This window comes from Trachypithecus francoisi, unplaced genomic scaffold (genome assembly GCF_009764315.1).
Source record: "Trachypithecus francoisi isolate TF-2019V2 unplaced genomic scaffold, Tfra_2.0 Lachesis_group0, whole genome shotgun sequence".
NCBI lineage: Eukaryota > Metazoa > Chordata > Mammalia > Primates > Cercopithecidae > Trachypithecus > Trachypithecus francoisi.
Window position 1 is genome coordinate 142423339 of NW_022681453.1, and position 22487 is coordinate 142445825.

General features: G+C 43.8%; 1 protein-coding gene across 3 annotated transcripts in view; it reads left to right on the top strand.

Moving 5' to 3' along the window:
- Positions 1–22487, top strand: part of EXOSC7 (exosome component 7) — a 36496-nt gene that overhangs the window by 3660 nt on the left and 10349 nt on the right. For all 3 annotated transcript variants that reach the window (XM_033212313.1, XM_033212312.1, XM_033212311.1), the window contains exons 2-5: positions 9017–9118; positions 9425–9519; positions 16937–17102; positions 21337–21407. In XM_033212313.1, coding sequence (XP_033068204.1) covers positions 9017–9118; positions 9425–9519; positions 16937–17102; positions 21337–21407 — 434 coding nt within the window. The remainder of the gene's footprint in view (positions 1–9016; positions 9119–9424; positions 9520–16936; positions 17103–21336; positions 21408–22487) is intronic.

Below are 22487 nucleotides of genomic sequence, written 5' to 3' on the forward strand. Positions count from 1 at the left end.
TTTTGTGTTTTACTTTTCACCTTTGGATGTCACTTTCCCTTCAGCCTTTGGTTCTTTTGCTATTTTAGGGAATGTTTCATCTTGTTTTGGTGATAGTTAGAAGCAGTTGAAATTAACCTCATGATGTTGTGTTGAGGATTCAGTTGCTAGTAATGGTAACCAACACACTGGCTCAAGAAAAATAGTATGGATTACAAGGCTGCAAGTGTTTCTCCAGGAATTCAAGGGCACTTGGATGAGCAAGGCTCTCCCTTGCTAATCTCTGCTGCTTTTTTTTTTTTCCCCCCTCTTTGCTTTGTTTTTGTCTCCCTGCAGATTAGTTTTCTATTTCTTGGGCCAGTGGTAGAAAAAATGTGGTTCCTTCCCAGCTCCTCTGTAAAAGAGACCATTCCTTCTCGTTCAGTTCTGAACTCATGTTTCTAAGAGAAAGAAACTCTAGTTCTTTTTGGGGGTTGAGGGAAAGGATGGACAGAATAATTAGGCTCAAACATGGCTACTAGAGGATGTGTCATACTTGGGAGAAGTCAGTTTGTGAGGAGGGTGGATCATTTTAGTTTTTGGCAGAAAATGGGACCCACTTCAGATAGTTCAGGAGACTTTTATGATGGGATTCTAGAGCAGTATGGATGGGTTTCAGGGAACCAATAAGAGATGTTGAGGAGCCCCAAGACAAACAACTGCTGGGAGTGGCTACTGCCCCTAGTCTGAAGGGGCCAGGGGAGGAAACAGTATTACCACATTTCAGTGATAGCTGAAACTGTGGAGGAAGGGCTGCCCAACATAAGTCATAGTCTTGGATAGATGCAGGCAGTATCAGAAATGTGGCCCCTAGATTGGGGGTGAGGGGCACCCGCTGATCTGGTATCTTCCATTGGACAAACCCACCCAGAAGGCAGCAAAGGGAGTCTAGGTGATACAATTTGAGGTGAACAGATCCGCACTCCCAGGGGAGAGCAGAGAATCAAAAAGGTTGATTAAATCAGTGTTTTGATAAATAATTTGATTGGTTTCTGTTAGGTTCTCTTTCAGCCTTTGAAGGCTATATCCCATTCTTATTAGGTACATACTATAATTTTTATTTCATTGAATATTTACAACAGTTCTGAAGGTAAAGTATCTCTATAGACGAGGAACTGAGCTTGGGCGGGTTGAGTCACTTGTCCAAGGTGACACAGTAATTGAGTGGTGGCACTGGGATTTAAATCCAGATCTGTCTGATTGCAAAGCACATACTTGACTCTGAGGCCACCTTCCTGCTGCAGTGAAAGTCATTGTCTTCCATTTCCTCAGTAGGGATCCAGACATCAAGGCGGGAGAGAATCTTTGCTTCCTCTACCTCCTTTTCTTTCTCCTTTTCTCTGAAAGTTTGTGGGGAAACAGGAAGGGAAAGAGAGAGTTCTTTTTTTTTTTTTTTTTAAGTTCTAGGGTACATGTGCACAATGTGGAGGTTTGTTACATATGTATACATGTGCCATGTTGGTGTGCTGCACCCATTATCTCGTCATTTACATTAGGTATATCTCCTAATGCTATCCCTCCCCCCTCCCCACAATAGGTCCTGGTGTGTGATGTGGGAAAGAGAAAGTTCTAATTGACACCTCCCACTCCTTAATTTTTCTAGAGTTTAAATAGTATATGGCATATACTGCTGTATTGTTGTTTTTGTTGCATTTTTCCCACATTGATTATAAGTTCCTTTAGAAGCCTATATTGCATTTCTTTGTATAGCTTTTGTCTCACTAGTATTGTAAATTATTTTCTCTGCCCATACTATGCAGAACTTGGAGCAGACTTCAGAATTTTTAGAATCTAGGATTTATCCTCTTTTCTGGCTTAACTGGCTAGATATGTGTTTTCTTCATCCATGAGAAGCCATTGCTAACCTCCCTCTTAGCCCAGAAATTCTGAAGCCTTGAAGTGTATTTTACTCACCTACAAAATACAGAGTCTGAGGCTTTACCCCAACATTCTGAATCAGACTCTCTGGGGCTGGGGCCTGAGAATGGACATTATCATAAAGTGTTCAGAAATTTCGGGGCAGCCACCAGACATTGGCCCATGGGCAAGCCACTGACCAGAGATGTAGGAATCTCTGCTCTCTCCTGCTGAAGTCGTATGGTTTCCTGCCTCTTTCTGAATGAGGCTTTGGAGTCAGACTGAGCAGGCACCTTCACCATTTACAATAAGTGATTTTACCTGCATAACTGAGCCTGCTTCCCCTTGTGTAAAATGGGGACTTAGGCACCTGGAGGTAGAATGGGGTTGTGAGGAATGTTGAGATAAGAGATGTCAAGCACTTGGGCTGTGGTCAACACAGAAAAAAAATGTTGGCTCCCCTTCAAGTTTGTTTTTCCATCAAAAGTGTGACTTTGTCCTAAACCATCCATACTAGATTCCCAACCTTCATAGTGACCTCATTAAAGATTCAGCCTGTGGCTCTTGAGAATTAACCTCTTTTGATTCGAAGGAATCGGGATTTTTCAATTATCGCAGGAAAAGGGATAGGCCGGGTGCAGTGACTCACACCTGTAATCCCAGCCCTTTGGGAAGCTGAGGTGGGAGGATCACCTGAGGCCAGGAGTTGGCGGCCAGTCTGGGCAGCATAGCAACACCCTATCTCAAAAAAAAAAAAAAAAAAATTAGGTGTGCAGTGGTGTGTGCCTGTAGGCCTAGCTGCTTGGGAGGCTGAGGCCAGAGGATCGCTTGAGCCCAGGAGTTGGAGCTGTCACTCCAGCCTGGGTGACAGAGGGAGACTCTGTCTCTTAAAAAAAAAGAGAGAGAAAGAAAAAAGAGAAGGGGGATCTGTGGCAAGAGCTGGAAAGTCCCCAGACAGCTCTGAGGTACCACCTCTCATGGGCTCCGTGGATTATCTCATGACCTGTGTGGCTGTATGACTGTCTTTATCTCTAGTGACACCTCTGCTTTTCTTTGCCAAGATTTATCCCTTCTCTGCAGGCACTTGCTGTCCAGCTTCCCTTCTTTGTAGAATCTGCCTCTGCCCAATACCTTTACTTTTATGTGGCCTATCTGGGCTCCTCCATATCATGACCTGTCAGCTCTTCTTTAACTCCTTTCTTCTCTCAAGTGTTTCTCAGATCAGAGATCAGATTCCAATGAGAGAATCAGTTTGGTCTGCAAGTATTTCATGCCAAACAGAGCTGGTCACCGTTTGGATTATATGCCTTTGGTTCAGGCACATACCCTGGTCCTGGCTGTTGGGGATGGATGGTGACTGTTACGTGGCCTTTACAGGACTGTAGGCACAATAAAGCTTTCCCACATTCAGCCTACTGAGTGCTATGGCCATGACCTGGACATTAAACTGGCCCTCATAGGTTTGGACCTGGCCATGGCAATTGACTAACCCTACCACAGGGCTCTTGGAACCCTGTGAAAGCCATTTTATTGTATGTTCTTGGCTGTTGAAGGGAGTTGTAGCCCAGCTGATGGCTTCCATTTCTTTTCTGTGGATCTTGCTTTCATTGTAAGCATTGTTTAGGGTTATAGCATGGAAGAGGGAGATCAGGGCCTCAGCCTGGTTTTCAACTATGAGATAGAGCAGTCAGTATTCAGTTGCTGAATCTGGGCATGACAGAATTGGAGCCGGCCCCCAGGACTCTTGATTTTTAGCTCTCTGCCCTTTCTGTTTACAGACCCATGGCACAGAAAGGTTTATGCCCAGACACTGCAGGGTACAGCCTTATGGAGCCATATCCTTTCAGAGGAATGCCTGGCTACTCAACAGGGTTGGAAAGTCAAACAAGGATCAACACCTAGTTTTGCCTGCTGTGTCGTGGGCCCAAGCCTGCAAAGCTAGACCAAATGTGGTCCCTTTCCTAAGCGGGGGGTCACCTTCTAGTAGGGGAAGGAATTTAGTCTCACTTTTCCTCTAGGAATCTGGAGTATTAGACAAGTCAAAGCAAAGTAATGAGGGGTTAACATAACCTCAGAGGACCACTTTGAGTCTAAAATCCTTCCAGGTGTGTCAGATTGGTAGTGCCAACTTGTCAGTTTCTATTAAGAAGTAATAGGACTGGGCTTCCTGGGTGTGAGGGAAAGCAGGTCTGGGCTTAAATGTCCTTCCACTCTGTCACAAACAGGAGATTGAAACTTAGGTGCCTCCATTCTTATCTGTAACCTCTCTCAGGGTTGTTTTTGAGGATGCAGTGAGTTAATGCATGCCCCCAGAAGCAGGGGAAGGGAACTGCTTTGGGGAGACTCCTGTATGTTATACTGAAGGGCTCCCTTAAATGCTTTATGACGTTTCTGTTCTCTTGTAACTCTGTAAGGTCGGGGTTATCCCTACTTTCTAGTGAAGAAACAGGCTTAGAGCTATTGAGGTCAAGGTCGCAAAACTGGCATGTGACAGCAGAGATTTAAGTATAATTTGGAAGGTGACTATTTCCACCACACCACACCCTACTGGTAGGGTTGTTGTGATCACATGGGTAACAGCTATGAAAGTCACCAAGAGCTTTCCTGGCATCTAGAAGCCCTTGATCTAGAGGCACATCAGTCTCCTCTGCTGAGAAGGAGGGGACACCACTCCATGCTGTTGACATCTCTTGAGTTTTAAAATGGAGCTTTTACCTCAGGGTAACTCCTATTTAAATGTTCACACATGGATTAATTCCTTTGCTCCTTACTGCTGCAGATAAATAAAAACTGTGGTAGGGCACCAGGCTCTGAGGTAGGCCAGGCAGGTTTGGACAATTTCCTAAGCCTCTTATAAAGAAAACTGGATTAAAAAAAAAGTTGTCCTGGGTACAGTGATTCATGGACTGGTTTGGTTTTTGGTTTGTTTTCCTTCTATTCTTTTTTTCTATGGAAAAAAAATATGCATACTTGGAAAGGAAAATGTGTAGCTTTTCATTTATCTTTTACTTATCACCTGAGCCTTCCTCCAGGAGGCAGAGAGTGAATTAAAGGCTGGAAAGGCAATGTCTGATGAGGCTCAGTTTTCTGACAGCCCACCAGCCCCGTCCTGGACCAAGTACATTTTCACTACAAAGAGGTGAGACTAATCCTGCAGAGCAAGTGATATGTTAGAAGCAGTAGTTGGACCAGATGTGGTGGCGCATGCCTGTAATCCCAGCACTTTGGGAGGCTAAGGCAGGTGGGTCACTTGAGGCCAGGAGTTTGAGACCAACTTGGGCAACATAGCAAGACCCCATCTCTACAAAAAAAAAAAAAAAAATTAAAAAAATTAAAAATTAGCTGGGCATGGTAACATGTGCCTGTAGTCCTAGCTACTCAGAGGGCTGAGGTAGAAGGATTGCTTGAGCCTAGAAGTTTGAGGCTGCAGTGATCGCCACTGCACTACAGCCCGGGTGATAGAGTGAGATCCTGTCTCAAAAAAAAAGGGAAGAAGCAGCAGTAGTAAATCCCGTGACCTTGTGGCCAGCCAGTTCATCCTATGAAGGAGGTCTGTGCTGAGTCCTTTTATAAAGTGAAGAGATCCTTTAGAATGCAATGGACTGTGTAGCATAGGTTACTGTGTAGCAGAGGTTAAGAGCTCTGACTTGAGGCTTAAATGCTACTTACTGGCTGTGTGAACTTGGGCCATTCATTTGACATCTTTTAACCTCAGTTTTCTCATTTGTAAAATGGAATGAATAACACTTATAGGATTTTTGAAAAGATTAAATGCATTAACTATGCAGTATTCCTTGCACATTATCTGGTATATAGTAAATGCACAGTAAATAGCAGCTGCTATTATTTATTGCAAATATTTGCAGCCATTTTATTTTTTATTTTTTATTTATTTATTTATTTATTTGAGACGGAGTTTCGCTCTGTCGCCCAGGCTGGAGTGCAGTGGCCGGGTCTCAGCTCACTGCAAGCTCCGCCTCCTGGGTTCACGCCATTCTCCTGCCTCAGCCTCCCGAGTAGCTGGGACTACAGGCGCCCGCCACCTCTCCCGGCTAGTTTTTTTGTATTTTTTAGTAGAGACGGGGTTTCACCGTGTTAGCCAGGATGGTCTCGATCTCCTGACCTCGTGATCCACCCGTCTCGGCCTCCCAAAGTGCTGGGATTACAGGCTTGAGCCACCGCGCCCGGCCCATTTTAATTTATAGATCTGTAGAATTAGAGAATCACTTTGAGACTAATTTAATCTCCATCTTTTACAAATGAGGAAACTAATCCAGAGGGGGAAGGGGCTCGTCCTAAGTCAAGTGGCTAGTTAGTGCCAGGAGCTGGCCTGGAACCATGAGTCATGTTCCTAATGATTGTTCACTGTTATACTGTATCTACACCCCACGAAGAGCTCCTTGTCAATAACGTTTCTGGGCTGGGTTTTCACTTTCCTAGCTGGGGAGTGGGGCACATGGGGGTGGAGAGGGGTGGAGTGTGAGAGATTGAGCTAGAAAGGCTTCAGTTTCTATGGGTGAGGTTGGGAAGAGACACAGTTACATAGTTATGGGTCCTCCGGTGAAGAGGGATCACCTTCTGGAGTTCTACTCCAAAGGCTCACTCTCTTAGACTTGAAATTCTGTTGCTTTTTGAATCCATCTCCAGACTCAAGATAGTGATTTCTTCTAGGGAGGAAAGGTGCTGGGAAAGGATGGGCTGCGCAGGACTTTCCACCTGATTTGTGATGTTTATTTTCTGTCATTGAAAAGTTAAACGGGTGAAAGACCTGAAGCAAGTATGGCAGAGGGTGATCATTGGTACGTGTGGTGCTGTAGTGTTTTGCTTTTCTCTGTTTAATTTCTCAAAAAAGTCAGTAACATATGCAGTTAGCCAGGCAGTTTAAAGATAAACTGTTTAAAGATAAACTGTCAGCCACATACTTTAGAGCAGTGTTTTGTTTTATTTTTTATGTTTCTGGGAAGCATCAACTCCTTGGAGAATCTGATTAAACTAATGATTCTTTTTCTGAAAAAAACTGCTTTTGAAAAATGTTTACAAAGAATGAGAAGGAGCTCCATGAGCCAACGTGGAAAGATTTCCTGCATGTATATATATAGTTAAGTGTTAAAAAATAAGTAAGAGTATCTATAGTGTTCCACCTTTCATATAAGAAACAAGGGGATATTTTAAAATTCATGTATTTGCTTATTTGTGCAGAGAAAATACAAGAAAGATAAACCAGAAACTAAAGAGAAACCTGGGGTGAATGGAAAGAAAGAGGCATGAAAATAGCATAATACAGAGAAGAGGAGAGTGACATTTCTCTGAGCATACTTTTCTGAGTTTTGTCTCTTCGAACTATAGTGATAGCTCACAAACCCAGAAAGTAAGTAAGTAAAAGTAACCAGAATGTAGGGGAACCCAAAATGGAATACAAAAATTTGCAAATGAAAAATAGCCAGGCATGGTGGTGCGCCTGTAATCCCAGGTACTTCAGAGGCTGAGGCAGGAGAAGCGTTTGAACGCAGGTGGCGGAGGTTGCAGTGAACCCTGCCATACTGCACTCCAGCCTGGGCGACAGAGCCGTAGTCTGAAAAAAAAGTTACAAGTTACAAATGAGTCTGTGTTACAAGTGAATAATGTAACCACACTGAAGGGCACGTGGAAGAAAAGAACTCAAGTAACTGGAAAACAGTATTTTGACTGAATACCATGAGGCTAAAGACAGAACTTTATACAAATGCTGTGCACCGTTAGTAAATTTGTTTCTCACAGGGGTATGGATTAGAAGTTTGGAAACTATGTGTATGCTAAGATTGAACAAATATAGAAATGCATGGTAGATAATAAGAACCAGGTTTCTCCTTCTTTGAGAAAGAAGTTACAAATAAGAAAAGGATGGAAGGCTAGAATGAACCATGTGATGTTAGATTGGAATTAGCTATCAGTATGAACTCATGGCTTTTTAATAGATACGTAGATAGATACAGAATTACACATAGATTTGAGAGGGTGGGGGGGTTAGTATACATACCTGTATTTTCTAGCTCTGTCTGCTAAGAAGTTCTGAAAGAAATAATATTCCAACAGCAATGAACTTAGAGCCTAGATCCTGGTTTTCGGTACTATTCCCCAATAAAAGCAACCAGGGCTCCTTGGAGAAAGGCTTGATCCCTAGGGCTGGACAGAGAAAACACAAGAGGATAGAAATCTTGTGTTGCAGAAAGTATATAATTACTCACAAAAAGTTGGTGGCATGTTGAAAGAGCACAAAAACTAACCCAAAGAAGCCCCCAGTGGCCAAATTTGGAACACTTTGAGCAGCAAGATAACTAATGATAGTAGTGGATTATAACCATAGCATAAAAGATACCAATGAGTTGTACTGATATAAGTAATTGAAGGAGTAAATAAATGGGCAGAAGGAACAGGCAGCGCATAGACCTCCCTGAAAACCATCTTCTGCCAAAAGAGTCAGCAAACTTCCTGTAAAGGATTGGATAGTAAAGATTTGGGGCGTTATGGATCCTATCTCTGGCCCAACCACTCAGCTCTGCTTTTGTAGGGCAGAAGCAATCATAGACAATACCTAAACAAGTGAACGTGGCTGTGTTCCAGTAAAACTACAAAAACAAGGTTCCTTAGTTTGTTGACCCTGTTCTAGACTGCCTCGTTAGAAGATTAGGTGTCTTTCCCTGTTTACACAGTAGATCTTTTTGAATTTTAGGGGTAGGAGGGCTTCAGTTGAGATGATTGTACCCTGTAGCTCTGACACATATACTTCTTGGTGCAATTTAAGAATTGCAGATTTGGAGAGAGGTGACTTATTTTGTCTCTTGTTCAGATCTTGTTTTTGTGTGCATATTCTGTATAGTGGTATGTAGTGTAGATTTTGCAGTCAGACACAACTGGCATGGAAAACTAGCTTTGTCTTCACTAGCTGTAGGACCTTGGACAAGTCACTCAACTTCTCTGAGTCTCCATTTCCTCATATGTAAAATAGTAATGTTGTTGTTAGCTACAAGGACAGAATTTTAGATGATCCACTAAGAGGAAAAGATATTCTGCATATATCTTCTCTAGGGGGAAAATGAGTGAGTTAGTTTGGGAGTCTATTATTGGTCTGGGGTGACATAGGATTGTGATTGTTAACACCTAGGAAGACCTCCGCGTGGATGGCCGTGGCTGTGAGGACTACCGATGTGTTGAAGTGGAAACCGATGTGGTGTCCAACACCAGTGGGTCCGCCAGGGTCAAGCTGGTGAGTACTGTGACCATGGTTCAAGCCCAGGTGGAGAAATGAGTAGACCCTAAGGAATGAGCTGCTGACGCCATCTGGCTTTTGGAATGCAGATTGCTCTTGGGGAAATCAAAGATCCAAGCCAAACTCAGGGAGGGGGGTGTCTCCATATCTGAAAGACTGCTCACCTCCTCCAAAGACCACTTTCCAAGTCTTAGCACTGCTCCTAAAAGAGTCCCCCAGGGGTGTATGTCCAGAAGAGGAGGGAGGTGGTGGAGCGCCTGGCTGCCTGCTCTGAGTGAGGACCCTTCTTGCATGTGTCTGCAGGGTCACACAGACATCTTGGTGGGCGTGAAAGCAGAAATGGGGACGCCGAAGCTGGAGAAACCAAATGAAGGCTACTTGGAGTTCTTTGTTGACTGGTCAGTATTATGCAGATATTTCTAAAGAAAAAATTCTAACGAAAAATGATTTTAAAGATGACGGTTCAGAAAATGAACCTCTAGTTTCCTGTTGAACCCACTTTTATACTTATCATTCAGCCATCCAGCAGGCATTTGCTGACCTCCTCCTATGTGCCAGGTGCATAGTCAGGACTCTTGGCTTGAGTCCTGCCCTAGTCTTAACCACCTGGCTATTGCTGGCCTTGTTTTCCCTGTCCAATAAAGGAGGACATCTGCCAGGCAGCCTAGCGCATGATTGTGATGAGGGTCAAATGAAATGATTGTGTTATGGTGCTTTGAAAAACATCATACACAGTAAGGATCATTTGGTCTAAAATGTACTGTTTCTCTTCCTACTCTAGTTCTGCAGAAAACTGTTCATGATTTGTTTGACAGATGAAGCCTAGGGTCAGCCAAGCAGCCTGACAGGCTGAGGAAGTGGCAGCTAGGCAGGCAGTATGGGTGCTGAGAAGAGAGAGGGCTCTGTAGTGTCTGCAGCCAGCCTTGGGCCAGAATGTCACTTCCTTTTCTGGCCAGCTTTGTGATCTCAGGCTGGTTACTCAGTCTCACTGTGGCCAAATTTCTTCATCTAAAAAATGAGGATAATAAATAATGCCGTGGTGATGAAGAGGAAATGAATAGAGTGAGTACTTATCACAGTGACTGAGACTCCCAGTGGGCTTTCAATAAGTATTATTTTTCCTTATTTTGTCAGTAAGTTCAATAAGTATCATTAGCTCCACGTTCTAGGGGTTGGGGCTTTTTATTGGGTTGCTGGCCAGGTCCCATCTTATATCAATTACCTTGCTTCTGGAAGCCAGGCCTTCTTGAAGTGGGTAAGGATCTCTGTGTGGGCTCATGCTGGGTGTAGGTGTATAATGTTGACCCTGTATCAAGATCCCCAAGACCACCTCCTCCACATTCAGAGATTTGCTGGACTTACCATATAGTGATACTCACAGCTAAGGTTTATTATAGCAGTGAAAATACAGTAACTTATTTGTGACATTTCTGCCCAGGAAAGCCCATTAGAGACTCAGCACCCAGTATTTTTACTGGGGGCTGGTCACATAGACACTCGCTGCTTAATACATAATGAAGTTTTCTAAAGGAAAGCAAATGTTCAGCATAAATGATATTATTTGCACAATATAGGCACAATGGACTACCCCCGTCAGTTTACTATTGACTGGGAATAGTCTGAGAGCCAGATTCCCAGATGGCAGCCAAGGGCCAACCCTGCAAACAGACCCTTCTGAAAATAGCAGCCTTGGACCGCAACGGCAGCCCTTTTCTGCACAAATGTTAACCCACTTCTGTAGGGTAGTTACAGCCTTCCAGTCTGAACTTCCGTACACGGAAGCTGATTCTCACAGTACTCCTATAAGAGAAATGACAAATGAGTTCAGAGAGGGTAAGTGACTTTCCCAGGGTTACAAAGCTAAAAATGCCAGCTCAGGTCTGTCCAACCTGTGAATCTTTGCTCGTTTTACTTCATGCAGCCTATAGAAGTCAGCTTTGGAGGGCTGCTCTTGGGGAGTCCAAGAACTATCCATGTTCATTTTTCTGGTCAGTTTTTTTCCAGCCCACTCCTGTCCTCTGCTCTGGTCCCCCAAGTCATCTCTCCTGGTTCTGCTCATCTTCTCTCACCAGCTTGAGTTGTCCCATGGAATTGGGACATCCTCTAAGTTACTGTGGATGATGGTGACCTTGTTCAAGCCCCCAGTTTATCTTTTTCTTTGTTCTTGGAGGAAGCAAAATGCCTCTGGTAGCCTTGATCTGCCTAATTCAATGCAGTAAGCAGTCACTGACAAGCAGACAATGTGTGAGGAACTGTAATTTGCTTTCTTGTTCATCTCCTTCATTACCTTCTACCTCATTCATTTTAAGCAGACCAAAGACATTCAGCCCAGCCACACCAAAGAGAGGGTGTTGCCCTCAGATGCTTGGTATAGGGGATACATTTCATTGTGACTCTTTGTCTAAATATGACTCCAAGTTAGCCTGCTGCTCTTATCCCTTTCTTGTCCCAGCTGTATAGGAAGAGTGACTCTAGTGTGAGAGGATCCTTTGAGTTGCCTCTTCCCAAGATCTGGCTTCTAGAAGTAGCCTGTCTTTCCTGCCTTAGAGTGGCTGCCTCCTGGTCGCTTTTCCTCCTCCATGGGTCTCAATCCACAGTCCCAAGAGCTCCATTTTCTAGGTAGTTCTCCTGAATTGATTTCCCAAGATGGACAGTCTCAAAGTGGCACACTTTAGCTTCTTTAAGTGGCTCAGCTAATGTAATCAGCCCAGCAAGTAGAATCACCATGAGAGAGTCACAAAACCCCATTTCCTACAGAGATGGGAGAGGTTACCAAGCACTGATGGCTGCCACCTGTATCAGAACCTCACTTGAGTCTCCAAGGAGCATAATTATTTTAATTGCATAAACAGGCATGTCCTTTTATTCTGAATCAGTGAATAGGAATGGCTTCTGGACACCCGTGGATGTGCCCAGCAATAAGGGTGCCACACGCCCACTCCCACCTGGACTCCAGGCATAGGGCCTCTGCTGGAGAGCTCAAGGCATTTGCCTATCCACAGGCTGAAACGTAGTTGCTACCCAGTGGAAGGAAAGAAATTGGTGGTGATGGTGGTGGTGGCGGCAGTGGCGGTGATGATGATGAGGGTTTCTTCTGCTGCTCTGAGTCTAGTTTGATTTAACTTCTTGTCAGCAACTTCCAGTTTTAATTAAATTCCCAGGGGTAGAGAGGTCTCAGAAAACTAATTGAATTTCTGCTAACTCATTTCACTTGGTTTTGTCTACTTGGAATGATAATACATGGAGCCAAGAAAGACATTGTCGCCACCTCCGTAATTTACCCTGTTTCTTGGGAATGATGAAAAATCTTTGCTATAGCCCTCACAGCCCTTTGGAAAGACTGCTTCACTGACCCTGAGCCCAGCTCCAGAGATGCCTGGCAGCACTGTCACTAAACTGGGAGCAAAATCTGACCTTCTCATGTCTTTGGTTTGCTGATTGTAGCTGAGAGTAGGCTATTTTAAATGAGAACTTGGAACCTTTAGGAAAAAGTAGTTTCTCTCTGAAGCCCAAGAGGAAGGTGAGATTTTAATGAGCTGGTGTGTCGCCCTGTGCTGCCACTAGGCGGTGAGCCGTCAAGTTGCTTCTCAGTTCTCCGACCGTTGTGTTGATGGGTTTAGGACTGCGGTTTAGCCTCCCAGAGAGACTTGGGTTTTTAACTAGGGGAGTTTAGGAGAACATTTTTCATTCATAAATGTTTCAGGATATTCTGCACTAGTCACTTCCCTTTGGGATCTTAAATATTTTTCAATGTGATCAGTTGTATTTTTCACTAAAATTGAACCAGAATCTTCAAGCCTGCATTGGTGGGTAGAACCACTATATCTGGGTTCCTTGCCTGCTTAGTGCTGCTAAAGGGGACACTGTTCCTGGCTGAAGGGCTGGGGGTGGGTACAAAGCAGAGAGGCAACCTGCAGAAGCCTTTTGAGGCTAATTGTGATCAAAGTCTCCCAAGCTGATGAGATAACTCTCGCAGAAACTTCAAACAAAGGCTTGTGATGAAAAAGCTCAGAATGTACTTACTATTGGTCTGGTACCCATTCACAGGAACGCTTCTGCAGGCTCAGAAGTGAGCACATGTACACACAGAGGAATCAGCCTTAGGGCCTGTGCTGGGGCTAGATGACTACTGGAGGGGTAAGGCCCGAGTTAGCCCTGCCTAGATACCCACTAGATCACTTTTTCTGCTATGGGCCTGGCCTGACCTGGCTGTAAGACTTCATAGATTTGCAGGCCAGATTGATTGCCAGGCAAACAACAATGGGCCCAGTGTCTATAGTCCCTTTCCAGGTAGGCATGGCCTTGATCTCAACCTACCCCAGTTAAACCAGAGATGTTCCAAGAAGGAGGGTAGAGGTGATGAGTCAGAAGGGGTGGAGGGCTGGGAGGGGTAGCATTCCTGGGATCTTAATTAGTTTATCCAGCTCAGTAAACAATTTCCCACAACTCTGGAAGAGGGGCTGGTCATGCTTTATGAAGGGTCAGAATTGGTTTTGGTAAATGCAGAAAGCATTTGGTTTTATGCCCAAAAGACCAAGTGTGTACACCCCCCACTGAAGGAGTAGATTGTGAGGCATATGAGCAGGTGGCTACAATTACCAGCCTGTGTTTTCTTTCTCTCTCTCTCTCTAACAGAGCAGAACAGCTTTTTATTTGGGGCTTCCTTGGTCAACATTCCTTGACTCCAACATCTGTGGTCTAGTGATAAGTCCCAAGACCAGAGCACACATTCATTTCCTTGAGGCAAAAGGTAAAACCAAGGAAAGTGAATCTGACTAATGTTAGACTATAAACCAAGCTTGCCAAATTACAGGTTCAAGGAGAGTTCAGGGAAGCATAGCAGATAAGGGCCAGGCTGCCTGGGTTAGAATTTTAGCTTACCAGGCACAGTCATCTTGTGGCCTTGGACAAATTACATAACCTCTCTGTGACTCGGTTTTCTTATTTCTAGAATGGAGTCAATACCTCCTAGGGTTGTTGTGAACACTAAATGAGTTTATACACCTAAAGTACTAAGAGTGATGTCTAGCTCATACTAAACATTCAAAAAAAGGGTAAGGTTTCTCTTCTTGTAAAATGAGAGAGTTAGACCATCTGGGATCTCACAGTGTGATCCCACAGGTCAGATCCCACCTGTGAGATTTTTGTTTCACATAGGGATTTTTTTTTTTAAGGTGGACCTTAAGTCAGGGCTGGAAAGTTTGCCACAGCCTCCGTCGTTCTCTATTAGTTATAGAGAATGGTTTTCTTATTAGTTATAGAGAGTGGCCCTTTGTTCAGATATATGTAGTAACCTTGCTGACTCCTATAGGCATTTGGGTTTTTATCCTCTGGAGATGGTCTCTAAGGCCTGTTCCAGGTCTACATTTCTGTCAGAAAGAGTCCTTGGGCTGTGAGTGCCCAGTAATGAAGTGGAATCCTCATTTCTCTACTCCAGCCTTTGTCTTCACCCATCAGCAGAATATGGGGTCTCCTAAAGCATTGTACCCCATCCCCCACCTTGAACAATTGCCTTCCGTTTTCCCAGCCTCCTCCCCAGAGTCACTGCACAGCTATGGCACCATCCAGACATAGGAGAGTTCCATGGGCTCATGAGTCTCTGAACCTTCCTCTCTGTCTGACTGCTGGCTACGCTGAAAGAATGGGTGTGTCTGTGTGTGTGTGTTTTAAGCCATTTAAAAATAGGTAAAAATTTCCACTTTAACCCAGTGTCCAAAAAAACCAATGGGGCATGGGTTTGTTGTTGTTGTTTTTTGAGACAGAGTTTTATCTTGTTGACCAGGCTGGAGCACAATGGCACCATCTCAGCTTACCGCAACCTCTGCCTCAGGTTCAAGTGATTCTTGTGCCTTAGCCTCTCGAGTAGCTGGGGTTACAGGCATGTGCCACCACGCCCAGATAATTTTTCTATTATTAGTAGAGACAGGGTTTCTCCATGTTGGTCTGGCTGGTCTCAAACCCCTGACCTCAGGTGATCTGCCCGCCTTGGCCTCCCAAAGTGCTGGGATTACAGGCGTGAGCCACCGTGCCCGGCCAGGGGCATGGTTTTATAGGTAGATTAATTTAGACAGTTGGACCTGGGAAGCTCTATAAATTGTCCCCTAAGGCTGTAGAAGAGTTAGTGCATTAATCCCAAAGAAATTAGTCATACCCAGGAGAATGTGCCCACTACATTCAGGGAAAGAGAAACATTTTGAGCGTAAGCATCTCTGACTGGATTTGTGTACACAGAAATCTCTGTAGATTATTTTTAAGCACTTAAAACTGGGACTTAATATTGATTGCTTAGTGTTTAAATTAGAAACAGGTTATATTTTGCTGGCTGTGCAAAGTAAAAACTTGGTCCCTAGTGACTTGATTATTTCACCATAAACAAGCTGCTTTTCTTGGCTCGATGCCAGAGTCCAGCAAAGGCGGGGAACAACGAGGTTGCTATGGCAGTAATGAAGTCTCTCTTGGGGACTTAAAGGGGATTCTGCTGGCTCACAGTGGCAAAGGAAGAATATATAATTAGAGAGGCAAAATTTTATGTAACGACGTAGTCTGATTATTTTAAGATTAATTCTTCCACCTATATTACTAAGTGAGATTTCTTTTAGTGTTGTACAAATTGGGTGGGCACTGTCATGGGCCTTCACACAGGTTTTGCTTTGCCTGTAATCTTCCTGCCTCTCTGGCCTGACCAGCTCTGCTCATCCCACGTTTGAGGTCTCCTTTAAACCTGAACGCTAACTGACACTCTTGCGCCTCCCTCCCCCTTCCACCTCACTGTTTGCTCCCTATCGTGAAACTGCCCTCCCTCACTGGAACCGCTGGCTTTGGGCCTGCGTCCACCTCACTTGGTCTCTAGGTCTCTGGTAGCTGGTGCAGGGCTGGGTACCTTCCAGATGGGCGAGGGGTCAGAAGGCTTTAATACGTGATTTTACAGAGTCTGTGCTGAAACCACCGGCTTCTTACCTTTCTAGTCCTTTATTGTTACAGTAAAATGATTACTATAATGTTTACTTACCTCACATACATATTAAGGGTTTGTTTGTATTAAGCCAAAACCCTCGGAAATGTCCTGTTAAACACTTCAGTGTTTTTACAGTGGCTAATGTTGAATCCTGTTAGTTTTGTTGAGGTTACTGGGCGTAAATATCAAGAAGCCAAAAAGGGAAAAACAAGTTTTCCTCTTGAAAAATATCAAATGAAGGAGGTAACCTACTACTTACGAGCCAACAGTCTTTCCCTTGCTTTCTTTCATTTTCCTTCTCTTCAGTACAGTGATACCTAAAGTTTCTGACTATCATGCATGTCTTTTAAGTCATTCCAGAAAGGTTATTGTACTTACATTGTAGTTTTTATATTGAGAGTATCATAGTGTATTCTAAAGCTGTGAAACTAGAGGTGGTGTATATGACGAAACCCCTCTGTAACCCCGACTGCTTCATTCCCTAGGCCTCTCAGCTTCCTGGGCCTGCCAGACAAGAGTATTTATTATACTCTGAAGATAAGAGAGTTAATTATTATCGGCTGAGGTTCACATTACCATCTCTCTCCTGTTTCTCTTTGACTAAAGATGGCTTCTGTTAGAAGCTATTGGGAAATCCCATAACACACGCTGACAAATCCAGGTCACAGTGCTGGTCTGGTTCATTACATGTGTCTGGAGTCAGGAAAAGTAGCAGATGCCATCCTTTCCTCATCCCAGTGACTTTCTGTTGAGCAGCTGGCTCTTCCAGCATTCTGCAGGGAAACTGGAATAAAGCCTTGTCTCCTTGCTTTTTGCACTTGGAAAGACTCACCCAGTTTTTTTGTTTCTGTTTTGTATAGTTCAGCCAATGCTACCCCTGAATTTGAAGGTAGAGGAGGTGATGACCTTGGCACCGAGATCGCTAACACCCTCTATCGGATATTTAACAATAAAAGCAGTGTCGACTTGAAGACCCTCTGCATTAGTCCTCGGGAGCACTGCTGGGTTCTCTATGTGGATGTGCTAGTGAGTATCACCCTGCTGTACTGGCCACATTCTACCTTTTTTGAAAAGACTGGTTGGCCTAGTTTCCTTCCAGTGCCTTTTTCCTCTTCAGGTGGATGCTTTCAACTTACAGGGTGAGATTTGTTGGGAAAAGATGGTCTCCCATAATAATTTTTTAAAAAATTAAATACAACATAGATGTAAGCGGCATATATATAATGCCATTCTATAATAAAATTATAGTCATATCATGGTAGCACCTAAAATTGCCCATAAAAGTTGTCTGGGAAGAATAAAACAAGAGATGGTCTCTGGATGGTGCCAGACAGAGTTAATGGGCAGAATTTAAATAGATGGTACATTCTGTGTGAAAGGATGATAAGCTCTTTACATGCATTTTCATTTAAACCTTATAAACCTGTTGCAAATGGACACTGTTATATTTCCCATTTATAAGTGAGGAAACTAAGACAGAGAGAGGTTAAGTAACTAGTCCAAGAGGTCTCAGCTTGTGAGTAATGCTGTTGAGTCTTAAAGCCAGGTCTGTATGATGTGAACACCTGGTGTGACTTTACTGTGCCATCGTTTCTTTTAAACACCTCAGAGCCTGCCTGCCCCTAGTTTCCTGGGTCAGGCCCCAGAGGCCCTGCCTCCTCCCACACAGAGTCTACTCCCCTGGGAGTCTTTTGAGTCCAGCCCTCCATTTCCTCCCTTGTACTTTGCCTCCCAAATACTCCTCTACCCATGTTTTGGCACTCGACAGTAACTTCTCTGTGTAGCTCTAATTAATTTTGGGTTTTTTTGAGATGGAGTCTCGCTCTGTCACCCAGGCTGGAGTGCAGTGGCGTGATCTCAGCTCACTGCAACCTCTGCTTCCCAGGTTCCATCGATTCTAATGTCTCAGCCTCCTGAGTAGCTGGGACTACAGGCACATGTCACCACGCCTGGCTCATTTTTGTATTATTAGTAGAGATGGGGTTTCATCCTGTTGGCCAGGCTTGCCTGGAACTCCTGATCTCAAGTGATCCACCTGCCTCGGCCTCCCAAAGTGCTGGGATTACAGGTGCGAGCCACCGTGCCTGGCCTTAATTTTGCTTTTGTGTAATCCTGTAGCAGTTGGTTGCTTTTTTATATACAGGATCTTGTTGGGTCTGTTTTATTCCTTATTGTTAAATTTCGTGAACCTTGAGATTAGCAACTACATCTTCCACTTCAGATTAAGGACACAAAGCTAAGCTATTGGCCAAATAGATTCCTTAATGAATGTGCAGATAAAAGAGATCTGTGAACTGACAGTGAACTTCATGAAAAGAAACAGCCTGGCTCTGCATGTTGGCTGTACTGAAACAGGGTGGAGCTTTCTAGATATTTTTTAATTAATTTGATATTGGATGGAGCATAGTCAAAAGGTAGCAGTGGTAACCATTATCTAGCAGGTTACTGTTGCAGTGCTACCACTAATAGGTGAAAATAATGAAATTACAAATCTATTTGCTTTTTCTGTCTCTCATAAGTGTGATTCACCTTGTAGTGTGATTCCTACTAAGCAGGCAATTTTTCAGGTCTTGGTTTTGAGGAGGTGGGAACTGGCAGCCTGTAGTCCTTACTGAGGATGGTAGAGGCAGGCTTCATAGTTGCCCAGGGAGATGCAGCTCCATGGCATGAACTCTCAGGTTCCGTCCTGTGTCTGAAGAACATTATGTCCCCTCCCCTTCTCCACTAGAGAAAGTTAAGACACAAGTGTTGTGGTGCACTGCATTTGTCCTTTTGTAATCCTTCTGTGTTCATCCTCAGTATTCATGCACACTTGTAGTTTTGTAGGATGGTCCAGTGATGGCGACTGATGTGCTTTTGATTCAGTCAGTTAAAGTCAAAGCAACAAAAGCCTGTTCTATTAGGGAAGGCTTTTACAAAACTGATGAATATTGGGACATTATCTCAGCTCAGAAGGAGCCCTCTTCAGTGAGCAGGGGATACATGGTGCACAGGAGTATCCAGGGGAATGTGCACTGTGTCCCTGTCATCTGTAGACCTTTATTTTTAAGACTTCTGGCATTTGGATTTCTTCTGAAATATTTTTTCAAGGGTTTTGCTTGTTTTGGAAGAAGACATGAACTTTGAAAATGTTGTCATTTTCTGACCAGGTGCAGTGGCTTACGCATGTATTCCCAGCACTTTGGGATGCCAAGGCAGATGGATCACCTGAGGTCAGGAGTTCGAGACCAGCCTGGACAACAGGGTGAAACCCTGTCTCTACTAAAAATACAAAAATTAGCTGGGCGTGGTGGCGCACACCTGTGATCCCAGCTACTGGGGAGACTGAGGCAAGAGAATTGCTTGAACCTGGGAGGCGGAAGTTGCAGTGAGCCAAGATGGTGCCACTGTGCTCCATCCTGGGCAACAGAGTGAGACTCCATCTTTAAAAAAAAAAAGTTGTCATCTTCAGAAAAGTTTTTAATGAATTAGAAAAGCATTTTTGAAAATGATATTGTTAATGAGGCCGATCCATTTTTGGCATTCACATAATTTCATCAGTGGACGGGTGATACACTGAGTAGATTGAGTCCATGTTTGAAGCGAGGTGGTGGAAATCTGTGAAGCAATCCTTGAAGCAAGATAGTGGAAAATAAATCTCCTATTTTCTTTTTGCCAACTGGTCTGGGTAGTCCTCAGACAGAGCCCATGTTCAAACAGATACTTGCTGGGCACCCTGCCATGTTTTTATACTTACTTAACTTCAAACCTGTTACAGTCAGATAACCCACCTGTTTCCAGTATTGTTTTTTTCCTGAGTTTGGTTATTTTATGAGAGTGAAAATTTAACTTCACGGAAATTTCACTTTGCTTTGCTCTTTGTAGTTCTCTGATGACATCAGTTTTTACTCCAAGAGTGGTAACTGTTAGAACTTTGTTGCACTAACAACACACAGCTGACCTTTGGTGGGGTGATTGGTCACGAGGCTGTCTTTTGATGGATTCTCTCACAAATAATCACCAACATTCTTCATAACAGCCCTTCTGTTGGGCTCTGGGGATAAAAGGATGAACAAAACTACAGAGTCCCAGCCTTTAGGAGTTCACAGTTCAACTGAAGAGGAGATAGACTCTAAACAAAAACAGAAATACATGACTTTCTTTCTATGTGTGACTTCTCACCTTTCTTATTTGGGGCAGCTCAGTCGGCTTTATTCCATAACCTCAGGCCAAGGCCTCTCTAAAATAAGGACAGAAGGATATGCCACCTTCCAGTTAAATGTGCTCTAATTTTCCCTGCTAGATGAGCACACGTAAGTGCACTCAACACTTTCGCTCATGGGTGGAAGCTTGTCTGAGAGACCTTAGTCTTCATTATAAGTAATGTGAAACATAGTATTTCATGTCTGAGCATCAGGTATACATTGATCATTACGTACGAGAGGTAATTACAGTAGTGAATGTGAACCTAGTAGCAGCTGCAACATCAGTAGTCACTGTTTTCTCCTTGTTTGGAGGCCAGGCATGCGTTAGCAAATATTGGAGTGACACTTGGAATACAATTGGGAGCTATCTGGAGCAAAATAAAGGTGATCAGTCCCACCTTCAGGGCAACCCCAACTGCCTGAAATGCCTATGAGAGGAGCCCACCACAAGCCATGGCCTCTGAGTGTTGGTACCACAGCCCTGGTCAACTATGACCTTGTGTGCATGGGCCACATAAGCACAGCCATTACAAGGCAGTGCTTGTAATTAGGGTGAAGGACTGTGTCAGTGAGTTGCAGTCATTGCATGGCTAGCCAGGAGAGCAGCCACATGTTATCTTTATTTTATAAACACACAGTCAGCATTTCTTAGAAATCAGTGTCCTTGACCACAGAATAGATTTGGGAAAGAAAAAAAAATCAGTGTCCTGGCCGGGTGTGGTGGCTCATACCTACACCCCAGCACTTTGGGAGGCTGAGGCAGGCAGATCACTTGAGGTCAGGAGTTCAAGACCAGCCTGGCCAACATGGTGAAACCCTAAAAATACAAAAATTAACTGGGAGTGGTGGCACACACCTGTAATCCCAGCTATTCGGGAGGCTGAGGCAGGAGAATTGCTTGAACCTGGGAGGCAGAGGTTGCAGTTAGCCAAGATTGCACCACTGTACTCCAGCCTGGGTGACAGAGTGAGACTCTGTCTCGGAAAAAAAAAAAGCAGTGTCCTTTAACTGGGGCAATACTTAAAGTAATAAATGATGCTCGTTTTTTTTCCTTTTTCAATTCCCGTCTCCCTTAGCTGCTGGAATGTGGTGGGAATTTGTTTGATGCCATTTCCATTGCTGTAAAGGCTGCTCTCTTCAATACAAGGTAAGTCTTCCTGGAAATAGTTCTGCAAACCTGTGGAGAACCAGGGCAGACACTTGTAATGGAACACTGAGGAAATTTCTATTGTAGCTCATATGTGAAGATAACAGCAGGTTTTAACATTGAAAATGGTGACATCTAACGTTAAACTCCAGAAAAGATAGATTTCGTAACTGAAAACTACCTATATACGTATATTCTGTATTTATTTTTTGTATTGTTATTTTTATAGACACCTACCATTTAGAAAAATATTAGAAAACTACAGAGAAGCCAAAAAGAGTAGACGCCACCTACAGGCCCACTATCCAAATACTATTACTGGGTGAACTCTATGGGGGCAAGGATTTTCCTGTTTTGTACTTGCCTATATTCCTAGCACAATGAACAGTGCCTGAAACATAGTGAGTGCTTGCATATTGCTTGATTGTACACATATATGTTCTAAAAGCAGGGTAACAGCCTTCTCTTTGGCTTAAGAAGAGGAAATGGCTATTCCACGTGGTTCATCTTTCCAAACAGGTTGTGTAGAAGGGACAAGTTGCTACGCTTTTTTGGAGTTGACATTTATCCTGACTGATTATTAACTGTTCCCCCTTCTATGCTCCAAGTACTTTGAGGAAAATTTGCAGCATTTATGAGTAAATACGTGGGATAGGGCGTTCATCCTATGAGAGAGCCTACGTTAAGGTAACAGGATCCTATTAAAAAATGAGGATTAGAAACTTCTAGGGATATAACCTAAGGATATAATTGAATAAATGAGCAAAGATGTTTATTCTAGGATGTTCATCACAGCTGCTTTATTTTTATTTTTATTTTTTTTTTTGAGGCGGAGTCTCGCTCTGTCGCCTGGACTGGAGTGCAGTGGCCAGATCTCAGCTCACTGCAAGCTCTGCCTCCCAGGTTTACGCCATTCTCCTGCCTCAGCCTCCCAAGTAGCTGGGACTACAGGCGCCCGCCACCTCGCCCGGCTAGTTTTTGTATTTTTAGTAGAGACGGGGTTTCACCGTGTTAGCCAGGATGGTCTCGATCTCCTGACCTCGTGATCTGCCCGTCTCGGCCTCCCAAAGTGCTGGGATT